Source organism: Tetrao urogallus (genome assembly GCF_951394365.1).
Source record: "Tetrao urogallus genome assembly, chromosome: 5".
In the NCBI taxonomy this organism is placed as follows: domain Eukaryota; kingdom Metazoa; phylum Chordata; class Aves; order Galliformes; family Phasianidae; genus Tetrao; species Tetrao urogallus.
In genome coordinates, this window is record NC_136818.1 from 16,000,194 (window position 1) to 16,017,216 (window position 17,023).

Genomic DNA, 17,023 nt, shown 5'->3' on the forward strand with positions numbered 1-17,023 from the left:
TGCAGTGTATATAATGCCTACTGAAGACTGTAAAATACTAAAGTTTTCTTTCAAACAAAGTGTAAAAAAAAAAAAAAAAAAAAAAAAAAAAAAAAAAAAGGAAAAAAATATATTGAGCCTGTAAATTGCTCTGTGACCAGACTTCATTGTCTTCTTAATATATTCTGTGTGTGTGCGCATGTGTTTGTATATATACATATGTATATATGCACACACATACATGTGTGTGTGTATATATATGTGTGATTGTGACCTATGCAATACAAATTATGGGATTGGACAGCTTCTGAGTATGCATCCCATAATTCTTTTTTCAGGAATAGTTGCCAGTATTTACACAGCAGCATTTCTTCTCAGGCTTATTGGGTGCTGTTTTGCTTTCTGTGTACTAAGGAAAATGTCAAACCAGTGCATTGTGTTCTGGCAATGGGTGCAGTCATTGATGTTCATATGCCTTGGGGTAATATATTCCTTAATTTTCCATGTGATTTAACAGTTAAAAAAAAAAAAAAAAAGCGCAGGATTAGAACATTAACGACTAGAAATAACAATTTTAAAGCTATTTTGGCACATTGATTGTAAATTGTGTCCCAGTTATAAACTGAGTTGATGGGAGTTGCACAAGATTCATACATATGTGTAGAAAGTCATATTTCGATAAAGGTAGTATGAGCAAACTATTATTGCACAGGGTCAACAAAAAACATGTTGCCATTTGAAGTTAACGTTACTCGTTTTAATACAATATTACCTCTTTTGTTTTTATAAAATGTACCAACTTCTAAGTTGATGTGTTCATTTTAGTTTTTAATCAAAAATGTCTCCTGCCAGTATTACGTGTTCTTTCTGATAACTTTCGAGGGAGGATAGCCAAAGAGTGGACGGAGGAAGAATATTTTTACGCTATGGTTAGTGTACAGCATAAACCTTCTTCTCTTAAGATTACAGTTGACCACCAAAATAAAATTAAGTAACATAATGACAGAGTGGTTTAAAGGTTACTACCTGAGTTAGTATTTTCTTATCACGTTACTTATTTGACTCCTCTTTTTTTTTTTTTTTCTGCTCTCCTTGACATGGTGATTTTTTATTTTATTTTTTTGTCGCCTTATAGCCAAGGGAAGCTCTTAATCCTGTGCTTGGTTTATGACTGGCTGGGTAATACTAGCTTTATAAAATTGCTAACTAAAAGCTGCCACCTCTGTTTTTCTTCACTGAAATGTTGGTTTTTTTCCCCTCATACCCTCAGCTATTAATTTAATGTTGCCTTGCCTGTAGCTGCAATATTTTGATAACACGACATCTTTCATGTTAATTTTTTGAATGTTTATACATTGGGATAATGCAAAATGTAAAGCCTTCGTAACCTTACTCACACCATCTGTATTTGTCTATTTCACTTTATTCAAGTCCTTTAATTCTAACTGAACACCAGCAGTATTTTCAGTAAAGCTTCAGCATTTGAAGATAAATATTGGAATGTACTTGGGGACTTTAGCTGGGGGTGTGGGGAGGGGAATATTTGTCAAACTGTCCATAGACTTAATATTGTGAATGTCATTGTTTCATTTTATTATTATGGTTGAATTGACTCTGATGTTCAGTTTGTAATTTTGGAATTGCTTTTTTCTTAGAATTAAAGTCCAACTTTAAATGTGTGGGGGTTTTTTTTGTTTGTTTTTTTGAAAGAGAGAAGAATGAGTTTTGAGTCTGTATTCTCGTGCAATACATACATGTGATTTCCTCCTGTCCATGGTTCCTCTGCTCTGGCTTGCCTGTTGCTCTCCTAGAAATTCTTGCCCTGCGCATAGATACTAACTGGTCTTCCAGCTGCACCTGAGAGATGCTTTGTTGCAAGGTGTTATGAACTGGAAAATGCTGCAGTGGTGCTGCTGAAGCTATTACTAGAGTAGTACAAATGGCTTTCTCTCATTTCGTGAATCTTATTGTATGTAATAATGGAGTGGAAAAATACAAATGTTGCTGTATGTAATAATTTTCTTTTAGTTTAACTTGATCATTTTATGTATGCATGTGTGTAAATATATGTAACTCAGCTTTGTTGCAGTCACTGATTTAGAACCTTTCCCTTGTGTACCAAATATGATATTTTTTCCACTTTATATTATTTGTATTACTGTAATATTTAGATAGGAGAACTCTGTTTTGAGGCCATCCTAAAAAATGTAGGCATCAGATAAACAAGAAAACAAAGAAATAACGACACATTGCTGGTCCAAACTGAAATAAACATCATAGCAAACTATTTGTCAAATCCTTGTTCAGAAAAGAAAATTGAAAAGGCACTACTGTTTGTCTTTGCCATGAAGAGGAATTTTCTGTGCTTTTCCATTTATAGCAGGCGTTTTGTATGAGCTTACTAGGAAATTTTGTAAGGTCGTTCAGTGAGATAAGTCAATGTTAATATTTTGTTTTAGTACGAGAAACGCAAATGAGATCTCAAAGGTGAAGAAAAGCAGTTTATTGTCTTGCAAGGAGGAAAGATGAGTAGATCAATAGAAAAGTGCCAAGCTTTTGAAACGTCTTACTGAAGTGATCTTTAGTGTTGTATTTTAAAAGGAAATTGGTCTTCAGATGGAACATACCAAGGCTGGAGATGGAGCAGTAGTCAGAACACAATGATAAGGATGAGCTGGACAAGAACATCCGTTCTGTGCACTGAGGGACAAGGATGGATCTTGCAAATATTATGCAGGTAACATTTTCAGGCTTTAAACTTCTCTAGTTCCCAGATGTCTACCTGAATGAGAAGTAACTTTGCAGTTAAAGATATGATGGCAGAAAATGTTTTCTAGAAATGGAGAAAAGGGTTTAGTGTAGAATTTTGCATTTAGTCAGTGTGGAACCTTATGCCTAAGTACCTCTGTGGAGGCGCCAGGTCTGTTCAGATCTAGTTAGGACAGAAAAAAGTGGGAATGAGTGAGGAAAAATGTTCAACCCAAAGTTCGTGGGAGAATTGTTTTGGAAATTGGATCAATTACCTGTAGGTAACTATAAGAAGAAAAGGGGAAAGAATCCTTTGAAGTTGATGAAGAAAGTTGAAAGGGGAATGACCATCTTTTGAAAAAGACTGTACAGGGCAACTAGAAAGACAAAAAGATGAATAGAAGCGGAAGCTGTGCATAAGTGTGAGAATGAAGTTGGAATTCATTGTTATTGATATCTCCATCTTTCAGCAGTTATGAAGTAGAATTTTATACTGTCATTTCACTTGAACTTCTATGGTTTTTATCCTGTCAAGAATGCATTGAGTGTAGGTTTTTTTGGGTTTTTTGGTGTTTTTTTTTTTTTTAAGTTCCTGTTATATATTTCTGTTTCTGCTATTGTTTTGGGGTTGTTCTTGACATACATTGAAACTTTGGTCTTTCATTTGGAGCATAATAGTGGTTTGGCCATGACCTTTAGAAGTGCAGAACTGAAAGCTAGCTCATCTGTATTGTTTTTAGTTGGTCGGTGGGTTTTTTCTTTCCCCAGATTTCTGCAGTGATTCCATATGCGTGAGATCAAGTTGTTCTGATTCTTGTTCATACCAACATACTTCGCTTTGCATCTGTGTGCATTGTATGCACATACGTACGTACATGTGTTCAAATTCCCAAGTCCTAGAAACACAAGAACTTAGATTGTATTTAATTAAGATGAAAATTTATTATTAATGAAGTCTTTAAATGGGCTATGAAATGCTTATTAAAAAGCCGTTGAAGGATTGTTTAAAAAAAATAAATATCAATTCAGTTTTTACCTTTCCCTGCTTTTTGTTTTCTGTTTGTGGTAATGAGCCTGGCTGGTATATATGCTCACATGCCCCAGAGTTGCAGAGAAGTGCCTGTTGGCACCTCGGTGTGCTTCATCTTCCCAGTCTTGTGTCATCGTGTGGAAGGGAAGTCGCTGGGATGAATGCTTTCAGGAGAGACAGCACAAGTGAATAATGGTTGAAGCATCATTTTTGTGTGTGTTTATTAACTCTAGTATTTCAAACTAGAAGAAACAGCTGTGTTCTGCAATCTCAAGAGCTGCAAAATCACGACAGTAAGATTTCAAAGCTTTTTAACTTCCTTAACATACCGTGGTCATTTTGCATTGGTAACACTACTTACACTTGGCTACCCTACTTTTAAATGCTTTCTGCCAGAAGATTGCTGCAGCTGACTGCCTATCAATATTAAAATCTGGCTCATTGATTACTTAATTTAAGCCACTGTGACTTTTCTCAAATGTAAATGTAAGAGCAAATGAGTAAAAGAGTAATGTAAATGTAATTTTACTTTTAACTGGAAATCTGGTTTTTAACCAAGACCATTTTTGTCATCTTTTTCAGAAGACCATCTGCAACTGTAATCTTTCTGTCTTAACTAGGACTATTTTTTAAAAACACTGTCAAAATTACTTGTTTCATAGTAATTAAGTGAACAGTAAATTCTTCATCTATCTCAAGCATTTAGTTGCATTTAGGTTTTTCTTAACTATGGCAGCTGCTAATAAATATTAATAGAAGCTGAAGGTCTCACTGCCTGTGTAAGTGGAAGCCATTCAGTTCTGGGTGTATCTAATGAACTGCAGGAGCAATATGGGATACAACTATTTATCAAGGAACAAACTTAAAAAATTAAGACATATAACATGCCTTTAGTACCTTCAAAACTAAGTGTTTCTGTTGCTTAGAGGTTTGTGTCAAATTCTGATCTGGTATTTGCATTGATGAAGTTGATTTTGGGTTATGCTGACGAAAAAAAGAATTTGAACAGTGCCTTATTCATCCGTACGAAGGTTAAAATGACCTGTAAAACAGCATGATGATTGATTCCAACAGCTGATGAAATCAATTGCCTGCTGCCTGTACTTAACCAAGAAGTAAATGAGGAAAAGAAAGGGTGCTGCTAGTTCTAAATGCTAGTCAAGAATATTTGTTTTCAGCTATGCAAGACTGTGATCTGGAGTATCTTTTCAACTTGTGGCCACCTCATCTTGGAAGGACAGCAGCCTAGAACAAGTACAAAGAGAAGTAAAATTATTTTTGGGTTAGAGCAAGGGCTTAGTTTAAGGGAAACGAAAAGAAAAACACCTAACTGGCCTGGAGAAAAATAATGTTACTGACAGTTAAAAAAAAAAAAAATAATCATGAAGGTTGTGGATAAAATGAATACACAACTGTTACTGATCCAGTCTAACAGCACATAGAGTGAAGCTAGTAGACTATTTAAAATGGGATCTAGATGTATCAGATGACAGACAGTGCTAGGCTTGCATATGCTGTACAGCAGCACCTTCTGTTTTTGAAACAGGAGACTGAGCTAGATAAAACATTTCCTCTGAACAAGTGGGGTTCCTCAGAGCCCTTATGGTCCCCTCTCTGAATGTCTTTTTGGCTACTGGAACAGGTTACAAGGAGAGGCTGTGGATACCTCATCCCATTTAAGGTAGAACAGGGACAGTCTGATCTGCTGGGTGGCAGCCCTGCTCATGGCAGGGGCTTGGAACTAGATGGTCTTCAAAGTTCCTCTCCATCCAAGGCATTCTGTGACTAAGAAATGCAGAAGCTGTGTTATGAAAAGCTAGGTTCTTCTTAGAAAAGCTAAGTTTTTTGGCTTAGGACATTTGATCTTTTGCAGCTTACTTTCTTGTAAGATGAAGAACACAAACAGGTTTAAATGTCATTTATTGAAAATCTCAGGGGTTTGCATAATTTTATTCAACATCCACAAATCTTAAAATGTTTAATTTTGAATACAAATACCATTAAGAAAAAAATTATAGATACATGTCCTTTCTAAATTTTATACAGTGAAAAGCAATCTACTTCTCAAAATCCAAATGAAATGTTATTCCATGACAAGTTTAAATGCCACATCCTTCACCTATAATACACATTCCAGCTGCCACTATCAAAGCATTTGTAGCTTTTTGCTGTATGGTTTTCTACAGCAAGCCCTGAAGAGGGAGAAAATACAGTAAGCTTTCTTAGTTATAAAATAATTTCACCTCAACTCTGCTGACAGTTGTATTTTCCTTCTACCAGGGACTGCTGTCTATATTAAAAGAAACTGTTGAATTTTGCCTTATCAGAGAGATCTTCATTCATGAGCAGCTTAAGGCAATAAACCAGACTGAACAAAGATAAATGATGTGCCAACAAATGGCCTGTTTTGCTAATGGATTTATAACCTCTATCAGAGAGGCACAGCAGAGTTCCTGGGGAACGTAATCCATTGAAGCGTCTCCAAAATGTGGCAGAGCTTATCTGTTGGAGGTCTAAGCTGAAAGCTGGAATCCAGTAGCCTTGATGTAAGAGGTAGATGTCTTGGTTAGAGCTTCACTGAGCTGGTTCAGCATTTTGTAGGTGGTTTGTAGGTACAACATGTAGCATCATGTTGTGATGCAAGTGAAGATTCTTTTAGCAAAAGGGACAGGCCCCTAAGAATCTTTACTCTCTTACCCTGGTGGGACCTGATCAATAGCTCAGAAGTTGACTCCAATGAGCTTTGGCTTATGTCCTAATGCAGCTACACGTATGTACTGGTGGTGGGAGATGCATGGGGAAATGGCAGTACAATACTATTTGCTACTTCATCAAGAAGAATTAACATTTCTTAGACTTTATTTTGATTGCAGGAATAAACTTTCTAATTCACAGCGTTATGGGGAAAGAGAAGATATGCAGCATGTAAAGAGAAACACACTTATTTTGGACACAGCTTTACCAAAGGAAAAGGTAGCTCAATAGCCTTTGGAGTTCTCTAGAACAAGTTCTGAATGGAATAATACTTCTAGTGATTAAAAATTACTTAAAGATATTGTTGCTGGGTCCCACTGTCTAAAGTTGAAGTGGCATTACTATGTACTGTAGCCCTTACTGCTTTATCTGAAGCAATTGTTTCTTTATCTAGTGACCCTGTCCTTTCTCCATTAAATCACTTCTATTCACAGGAAGTGTTTAAAATTGCAATTCTGCTGTTCATGCCTAGGTCCAAGAACAGGCACAGTGCTAATACACATACTGTCTTTAACACATCTATACAGGAATTCAGTGACTTGGCACACTGTAAAAACGAGTAAGTTTGAACTCTATTTAAAACTAGTTAACTATTACACATCAGGGGTTTTTTGCAGAAATGCTCCATAATCTTACTATGCTTTTTTTATCTGGAAAGCATACAGTCATTAGAAATTTGAATTCTGAATTTATTGCTCACTTAACGTCTTATCTATATAAACAGCTGGATATGCAAACACTGCTTACTTAGTTGAGTGTACTCACACGTGTAGAAGAGTTGTTATGGTAAGCAAAAGGAGAATGCATAATTGAACAGCTTTGCTTTTTGAAGCCTATGTAAATCACTTGATTAACTGCTGAATTAGTCATAGACATGTAGTAGACAAATAAAAAATAAATTGGCAAAGAAAAGGGATTTTGAGACTTCGAAAAAAGCTTGTTTTCACATACCATGACCCCTTTCCCTTTATTAAAGGGAAAAGAAATAACATCTGAAATAACTACTTGAAAAAATACTATTATAGGAGGTTACAATATGTAGAAGTTCATAACCCACACTTCCAGGTGTGTGCTTTTATCTGTATACAATATAGTTGTCTCTCAAATCTCATGTAACAGAAAAAAAGAAATAGGGCTGTACAATTATAGAAGAGTTCTTCAACAGAAATCACTTATTTTCTCTAGTTCCCTTCAACATCACTTTCACATTGACAGTGCTTCTCTTAAAGTGCTGATGTTAATCATCTATATATTAAAATAATAAAAAAATCTCATTTTGTTCTCCCAATGTTAGCCCAATGTTTCCATGTGATGCTTTACCCACAAGCTGAAGATTTTTTAAAACATGTAACTTTGAAAATAAGTGACTGTCACCAGGCTGCTCTCATGGGCTACAATTTTTAGGCATGTGTAAATTTGTTCGATGTTAACCAGCAAACCAACTCCTATCTAAAGTTACCATTTAAAATTTTATGTGAACATGGAAAAAAACCCACCAATATTAACAATATTTTGCATATGTACCAAGCATCCTGTGCACTGTTCATAAGCCAGTCAGTAACAATCATTAACAAATGCTGTAAGCATAAAAAGTGTTAATAGCAGCTGCAAAAAAAATAATGGAAGAACTTGGGACAAGGCATTCTGTTCATCTTTTAAAAAAAAAACAAACAAACAACAACAACAACAACAACAAAAAAAAAAAACCATAAGATTTGAAAACCTGATGTGGCTACTGCCTATTCGAAGGACTCTCAAAGAGGTTTCTCTTTCTTACATAAGGCAGTTTCTTGCCCTCCCTCCCTTACCGTGTTATACTGTTACAATCATACTGAATGTTAAGTTCTACTTTTCCTCTTATCTTCAAAGAGACTTTTCAACATGTAAACCTGAACAGCTGATACCACCACCATTACTCCCAAGTTGACCATGGACCAGAAATTCACTCTGTCAAAGTTGCTTTCTTGTATATTTCTGTCACGAGCTTCAAATGCTCTGAGCAGGGTCTGAATCTGGACGCTTTTGCTCAATCTGGCTTTGACACTGTTGATGGATTCCTAGTAAGTAACAAAAAAATATTTTTAGAAAATTAAAAAGCACCTTAAATTGATAGCTTGCAATTCATACAAAAAATACTGGATTAATACTTTAAATTTCTTGCTAAGAAGTCAGTTAATTTAAGATCTGTACCTCTTCAGAGTTTTGATTAATTAATTTTAGACTGTTTATCATAGAATTGAATTGAAAGGAATTTTTAAGGGCCATCTAGTCTAACTCCTCTGCAAGGAACAGGGACATCCAGAGCTTGAGAGGTGCTCAGATCCCTCTCCAGCCTGGCCTTCAATGTCTCGGAAGTGGGTCTCCCACTGTGTCACCTAGAAAGACTTAATTAACACAGCACTAAGGTTATATAGCAATGTCTTCCACTCTTAAAGGTGGAAGGGGAGGTAGAAGGGAAATCAGACCTAATTTTTCATTTTTTATTTTTAATAATCCATTGTATCTTAGGGAAGTGCAAATGCAGGTACTTAGAAGAGTAAAAAGCATTTACTTCTAACAAAGTAATCTCAAAACAAGTGATTTTTTTTTTTTTTTTTTTTTTTTTTTCCTGCTGGATAATCAAGTTGGTTTTTAGTGCAAACTACCATCAAGACTAGAGCTGTAAAAGAAAAGTAGTAGTATAATGTTATATCCCCATCTCCTCTTTTCAGCTTTAAGAGTAGTAGCCATAGGCTGCTACTTCAGCTTTGAAACAGAAGCATAGTTTGGACCCCCAAAATTCATTAAATATGATGACTGGAGGTTCTGCAGTGGGATTAGTAACACAGTTTGGCTTAGGGAATCAGAGAAAGTACACTAACACTTTAGCTATAACAGGAACTCACTGTCCCAAGTTTACTCAGTAAGCACCTATTCCAATAACATTAGAAGTTTAATCTGGAGCCTAAATGATGATTTCATGAAGCTCTGATTTACTGGGCCTTATATTCCTGATACTGAAGGTTGAGAGTCCTCCAGTAATAAGTAGAGTAAGGGGTACATATGCTACAACAGGATACTTTAAGTCAGTAACACTTTCTGCATGGATTTTTTTGTTTTGTTGCAAGCTTAACAAATATTTCACAAGTGTTACTTTTGGATGCCAAGCTATTTTACAGTGATACTGAAATTTGTAAGTTACACAATAGTGAATATCAATGCCAGAAAAGTGCTATAAAAAAAACCTTTTCCCATTTCCCACAGCAAATACATTGTTTCAGAAGCTACTAAGCATTCATTTAACTTCTCAAAGAACATGGAAACAATGTCATAGCCTAAGTAAACAATAGCATCAAACCCTAACATTAACTTTACAAAAATTGTAAGATCTGCAAAGCCCTCAAGGACAATTCCTGTATTTACTCTTCTGGAAGAGATACCTGTATGTACATGAACAGCCAATCCATTGAAGTACTCTTTGTGATTACTGTAGGAGGGATTTTCTTCACATTTGCCAATATAAATTTCTTTTTCTCCAGTTGTCTCGATTAGGGGCTTAAAGAACATCTGGCTTCTCAGATTCAGCATTTGATTCTAACTACTTAAACATCATACTGTACATGTAAAGAATCTCAGATCTTTAACATTCTGTTCTATTGTTTAAAAATGTGTGGTTTATTACAAGGAATAGAATACAATGTCACGTTTTATACAAGTGTCTTCAGTCTTTGTGGATGCTGTTTTGTCATCTTAAAAATAAGTAAGCAGATCATCTCTGTTGTAAGTTTGCCACCAGCAAACAGTTCTACAGGGAAACCAAGCAATTCTCTGATTCTAGAATAACCTAAAAGCAATCATTCAGTGATGCTGGAAGGAAATAAAAGCTTTGGGTAGTAGTCTTTATCCTAGATCAAACAGGACCAGTGTACAGTTTAAGCAAACATTACCATTTGTAATAACTGAAAATCCTAACTGTGGCTGCTGTGATTGCAGACTGGAACTGACTTGACTTGAGCATGCTTTCAATATGAAAAAAAAATCATAAGCAAAGCAGCTAGGACAGTAGGTCTTATGTTCTCTTGGGGTCATCTGAGAAGTATAAGCCCTTCCCTGAAGTTGCTTGATGCCTCGGGACATAATGTGTAATGTCTGCTACATCAGGAAGGCACAGCACCTACTTCTCTCCATGTACCACTATGCTCCACAGCCCTTAGTGGTTCACTACTGCTCTTCTCAAGGTCAGCAGAATCACACAGATTACCTCCTGATGAGTTTATGAAACAGAAAAGATGCAAATAAAATCTGGAAAACCAAACTAAAAGAGAAAAATTAACCCTTGTGCTGGCTGGCGTATTTCTGGAAAGATAGGAACAAGAAGCTTAGCCAGTACTTTGTTTTTAAACGCACGATGAAGAAATCTATGCACATTCCAACTGTGTTGTTGGGATTAAGTAATACTTAAATGGAATACATATCTAGTTTTTTTGCTACTAGGGGAAAATGTCCAATTTTAGTAATATTAAGAAAGGAAGCTGAATGGAAAAGGGAATTATTTTGATAGATACACAGTCTTTTTTTGCTGATTAAGGATCAGTTTCTAAAGTATTCTCAAGTTTCTCTTTGGAAATAAAAGACTCATGGTGCTGGGCTTCATCTGTAGCAGAACAGTTTCTAGGGTGATATGCCAGAACAAGGCAGAATGGCATGTATATTTTTTTCCAATTATTCCTATGTTAAGAAGAACTAAGGATCCAGTACTAACCAGAATGTCTTCTAGTTTCATATCTAGAAGATCTGTGCCTGTAACATATTTCTTCCAGTCCTCTTGATCTTGTCCTTCTTCCCCCATATTGTCCAGGATCAGTTCAAAGAAAATCACCTTTTCAGAAATGGTACTGAATGTATTGTCAAAGCAGAACATGTAATCCCCCTCTTCTGTCTCCACCCTGTGTATATAAGCATATAATTGAATTAGGTATGCTTTCTGTGCTGGTTCTAAAAGAGCAAGTTTTATAAGCAAGCTTTCCTCTTCAAAACTAAAATTGTGCAGTTAAAAAGCTTATGCATTTTTTACATAAACTTAACAACTTTACTATTAGTTACAGCAAAACCACCCCACTGACTTAAAATCAGTTTAAAATCATCAAGGTAACAGCTTATTTTCCTCTTCCTTTATTTGAATTTTGAATTGTTAATGATTAAGAAGTATCTGTAATATGAGTAGAATTCTTGTACTGGTACCAAAATACCAGTAATACGTGCCTTGATAAAAGGACTGGGAAAAGGGGATGCTTTGCAGCTTACTGCTCACATGACTGTAACAAGGTCTTTTGATGTGATGACCGCACCATTATTTTTGTTTAATGACCATTACCACTTATCATTAGAACACAAATATACTTCATTCCATGGTAAAGTCCATATAAAAAGCATTAAGTGTTCATAAACAGGTAACTGATATTCTCAAACTGTTCTAGTAAAAAGCCTTTTATAATACTAAGAAATGAACAGTAGTATTCAGCCTTGATTTCAGCCATATTTGCTAAAGAAACCAGAGCAGTGCTTTGATGTAACACTTCTCTAGAGTTAAACTTACGTATGAACTCCATCTGATTTTCTTTCATCAAAAACTAAAGTTTCACCTTTTGGAGAAAGTAGATGAAAATCAACATCTAATCCTGCTCCATCTAGAACCTGTGAAACAAACAAACTTCACACTGCTGAATGCAACACCTTTAGGGAAGGAACTGACATAGAAAGAATTTTAAATTAGTCAGATACAGATTAAAAACAGTTTCAATCCAAAATCATTTTAAGTTTTTAAGAATGTGTGCAATTTCATTAATGGACAACCTTGGAACACCAGCAGATGCTAAAAGCCCGAGTTTCTTTGTCATCATGAGTAAATATCAGAGTTAGTTCAATGGTGGAAAAAGATTTTATAACAAAGGTTATGTGCAAACTCATATATATTTGTAAAAGAACACAATCTATGCAGCACCATCTCCAAGATCTGTTGGATGAATAACGGTCAGGACTGGACTTGCTATGCCCGTTACAGATACATCGCTGACCTCATGAAGATAACAAGGTCTAAACTCTCCCAGGGCATTCTTATTTCCCAGAAGTAGAAATAATTGAAGGCATTTAGTTTCCAGGCTCATAATAAGCATATACAGTATTACAAGGCTGTGCTGCTTTAACCACTGATGTGGCTACAATCCATATCACCGTAGAAATACAGTTCTTATGTCACGACTTCACCATTTTACCTTCCAGGGAGCTCTTGGAACACAGCAGTCTACTCCAACTGAAGTGGAGAACAAAGTTCAAACTGGCTGAAAATGATCTGGAGGCTTACCAAAAAGAGAAAGGGCAGCAAAGATACATAGCTAACATCTGATCAGAGTTAAAACACAGACAGTGATACACCTTCAGGGCTACGGTACAACCCAAACATACTGGGACAACACTTCTTACCAGCACTGTGTTTATGGCATTTTATTGGCTGGTAGCATTAAGCTTTAGCCACTAAAAATTCAGGATAGTTTAAAAAAAACCAAAACAAAAAACATGTATTTCCAGTAATATATGGAGCTTCTTTTCTACACGTTCAGATAGAAAAACAAAACCACCATTAACAGTACTGCAGAGAAATTTACGCCTGGGTGAAAGTAAGTTTACTGTTTAAGACTTCTTTTTCCTTTGTGCAATAAAGCTGAAAGACTGCTGTGATTACTTTGTACTGACATTTTAAAGCAGGATTTTATTTTAAACTTTAGCTTTGCTTAGAGCTGCGTTGAAGCTTTGTTCACTCATCAATCTTTGATTCCTGCTCAGTGCTGCACAGAGCAGTAATAATTAGAAAACTTCGGGACTTTCAGCTTTATGTTTCTAAAGCAAGAGGGAAAAAAGAAAGGGGGGGAGGGAGGGTGAGAGCCTGCACGCTTCTGTGATCAGCGGGTATTGCAGCACGAAGGGCACGAGGCCTTACGAAAAGCTACATCTGGAAAACTTTCGTTGCAGAGATAAAGAGGCTTCATAGGAGCGCAGACAGGCAGGCAAGGCGTAGGGCTGCTGCTATGCAAGGTCACAGCCGCTAACATCCTGCTTTAAAGAACGGCAACTTAAGACCTGATAGCGCACACAAAGGAGCCTATTAATGTAAGGCAAGAAAAAAGGATCGCTGTAAGCCTCTCCCTTCCCCGGTGCCGCAGCGGGGTCAGGCCGGCATCCCGGCGCGCAGAGGCGACCGAATGGGCCGCTACCCACGCAGCCCCGGAGCCCAGCGACAGCCCACAGCCCTCACAGCCGGCGGCCGCCGGAGGTACGTGAGAGAGACTCGTGTTGGGCGGAGCCGTCCCGGAAAGGTGCGGCGGAATCGCGGCCGGATTCGGAGGGCCCCGCGAGGCCCCGCCCGCCCGACCTGGTACTCGAGCTCCAGCGAGGCCTCCTTGCGCATCGGCTGGTAGAAGCACTCTTTGCGGCCGGCCGGCAGCGTGAAGGTGAAGTCGCTGTCCAGGGACGGGCTGAACTCGGTGGCGCCGGGGGGCGACAGGAGCGACACCAGGCAGCCCAGCAGCAGCAGCGGCGGCAGCCGCGGCGGCCCCATGCCGGCAGCGCGGCGCCTCCCGCTTCCCGCCCACGCCTCGCGAGCGGCTGGCCCTCGACGCCCAGCGTGCACCGCGACTGGACGCGCCGCCCCCGCCACAACGCGGTCGAAACGCGGCTCCGGGTTGGGGGCGGTCGCGCGCGCGCCGTCCATGCTCCCGGCAGGTGTGGCGTGGGGCGGAGCTGCGCTTGCGCCTCGGGCGGGACGGAAGAGGCGGGTACTGCGGTAACGGTCCGCGCCGCTCGGGGCCGTGTGCGTTGAGCCGCGCGTGGAGAGCTCGGCGGCGTCTGCTGAGGTACTGTTGCTCGGGATACCGGGAGCCAGCCGGCCGACCGCCCGCCCCTTCCCGCCTCTTTTCCCCTCGCTGTAGGCCGGAGCTCCTGGCTGTTTTTCAGAAGCAGCAGTTCTGGAGCTGCGCGTGCTTCGTGAACAAACACAGCGTTTTTCCTTCGGTAGCGCCGTGAGATAAACGTTGCGTTTATCTGTTGAGTACCAGAAGCGTATGGGACGTACCCTTATGTTTGGGAATAAAGTATTTTCTTCGACTCTTGTTTATTTCATCCTTTATAAAACTCTAAAATATCTCTGCAAATTAAGTTTGTGTACGCTTACTGATGTTCTGATGGTATTGTAGCCGTGCCGATGGAGTACAGCATGTGGGCTCGTTCTAGAAGTGATGATGAAGAACTGCTCGTAGCCGTGGAGTCCTTACGCAGTCAGCTGAGGAGAACTGAAAAAAGCCTACAGAGCGTAGGGGCAGAGCTTTCCAGGTGTGTGTGTTCAGGTGTGAGAGTGGCTGTCCCTTGTAGTGTAGTTGTATCGAGTGTGACGGATTGCTGCGATTCCTCTTGTGCTTTGCTCTGGGGTGCTCTTATGAGCAACTGAAATAATGAAGAAATGTGAGGTAACAGCTTCTTGCTCTTCCTCCTAGCACTGGTACAAGGGAACATTCTGACTGCTGCTTTGATGAGGCTGTAGACCTCACCCTGGAGGACCTTGTTCAGCTTAACTGCAACAGTCAGTGCTCTTCCAACTGCAAGAAGACTGTTGGTGAAATGTATTGCTGGGATTTTCAAAGAAAATCCAAGGTAAATGTGCACTTCATAGACAGTTTTTGCTGTTCTTGTCTGTTCTGTATTCTGTATTTATGGAATTTTCTTGCTCTCAGGTCTATGATATGCTTGATTGTTGACTGAATAGTCCTTAAGCCTAATGAGGTTTAAGTACGTTTATTCTGCAAAGATTCCTGTGATGTATATGTTGTTCCATGTGTGTATGTATGTGGAAATACATATTTATTTTTTGTCTAGCCGGACTTGATGCCTACAGCTTTTGATAAAGCTGTGGAAGAAAATGAACGTCTTAAGGAGAAACTGAATGATCTTCATGAGCAAAATGCATCTTTGGCTTCTCAGAACCGTTACCTAAAGAATAGAGTTGAAACAACAAACTTGGAACTAATGGAGTCAAAAACAAGAGTATGTATCTTTAATGTATTTTGTTCTATTCATCTTTCATATTTAAACTTAAAATATTCTCTACAGTTTTTTAGTAGTTCTAAATGTATCATCTGTTCAGTGATATTTTGGAACAGGGGAGTTTGTAATCAAATTCTTCATGAACAAATCATATACATATTAAGTATAAATTCTGTCTATTAATGTTCCAAATTTAAATTATAAAGCCAGTGGGACGAGTTGGAATGACCACTTGGTATACTAAGTGATGTGTCAAGGGGAGAAGAAAGCCTTTCCTGCTCCTCACGTCATAAGTCTTAGTTTACTAATAAAGAGGTGAAAGAATAAACTAGTTAATTCAGAGATGTAGTTAGTACTGTACACTCATGTGACTAAGTATAATTTTCACAATTATATATAGTGCAGTTAAGTAGATTAGAGAAGTATTTGCCTGTCTGACATGGACAGAACATGTAGAAGGTAAACATTTGGGGAAAAAAATGAACAAGTTCAAACTGTAAAGCAATCACTCTACAGTATCAGAACATATCAGATGGGAGCGGTGCTAGGGAACTGATAAAATGTTAAATTAGCAGAAAGTTGGAGTTCATTTTGTGTGTATGGGTACAAGCATCTTCTGCAGCAAATTGAAGAGCATCGTGTCACCCAGTAAGTAGATGGCTCATGCATCTCATCTAAATGTGTGTATGCAAATGTTAATGAAACCATAAATATGTTTCTTTTTCAGATTTCTTACCTTGAGTCAACTTTAGGTACGCATTTAGTCAGCATTCCTAAGTTAGAAGAGCGAATTGTAACTTTGGAAGCAGAAGTTTCAGCACAAGATAAAATTCTAAGGTAATAAACACACTTTTTAGCAGTCATGAAGTCTGTTTGAGAGTTCAGTCTTTTTCTAAGGTTGTGTAATATCTGGTTCTATGTGGGTCATGTAATCTGGGGCTTGAAACTTTCACCTTGGAGCCATATGTAGGAAGGGTGAAATGTTTTATTTTGTACCAGTGTCTTTTATATGGAGAATGCACATCAAGAACCAGAAGAACATGGTAAAGGTAAAATAAACCAGTTTACATTTAAATGTGAACTTCCTTATAATGAGATCCACTCAAAACGGATTCTGTGCTGTGTGACTGTATGACTTCTGTAGTGAACAAACATATTTACAGATGTCTGTGTACCATGCAGTCTAAAAGATTTTTTTCTTTATGAATATATTAAGACAAATGATCAAATAAAGCTAATGTAAACAATATCCAGAATGTGTCAGGGGGGCACAGCCGGCTGTCAGTTTATCTAAAAACTTCATGCTAATAATAGTAAGTAATGCCTCAAAAGTCAGTTCTCACAACACAAATACCTTAAACATCCCAAACAGCACTAATGTACGTGTTGTCCTGTCAAATCTGTTTTTAGAAAAACAGTGATTTTAGTGTTTAGATGTTACAC

At 38.1% G+C, this 17,023-nt stretch overlaps 2 protein-coding genes across 2 annotated transcripts in view; one reads left to right on the top strand and one right to left on the bottom strand.

Annotated features, from left to right (window-relative positions):
• Positions 1-8,349: 8,349 nt before the first annotated feature.
• TMED5 (transmembrane p24 trafficking protein 5) lies at positions 8,350-14,102 on the bottom strand (the record flags this gene model as incomplete). Its single annotated transcript, XM_079536253.1, has 4 exons — positions 8,350-8,568; positions 11,253-11,436; positions 12,087-12,184; positions 13,917-14,102. The coding sequence occupies 4 exons, from the start codon at positions 14,100-14,102 to the stop codon at positions 8,350-8,352; spliced, it is 687 nt and encodes a 228-aa protein (XP_079392379.1).
• CCDC18 (coiled-coil domain containing 18) overlaps positions 14,101-17,023 on the top strand; it is a gene marked incomplete at its 3' end in the record, with an annotated part of 28,643 nt that continues 25,720 nt past the window's right edge. Inside the window, exons 1-5 of the mRNA XM_079535828.1 lie at positions 14,101-14,273; positions 14,737-14,872; positions 15,034-15,190; positions 15,413-15,580; positions 16,308-16,417. Of these exons, the coding sequence (XP_079391954.1) occupies positions 14,745-14,872; positions 15,034-15,190; positions 15,413-15,580; positions 16,308-16,417 (563 nt within the window). The 5' untranslated portion in view covers positions 14,101-14,273; positions 14,737-14,744. The remainder of the gene's footprint in view (positions 14,274-14,736; positions 14,873-15,033; positions 15,191-15,412; positions 15,581-16,307; positions 16,418-17,023) is intronic.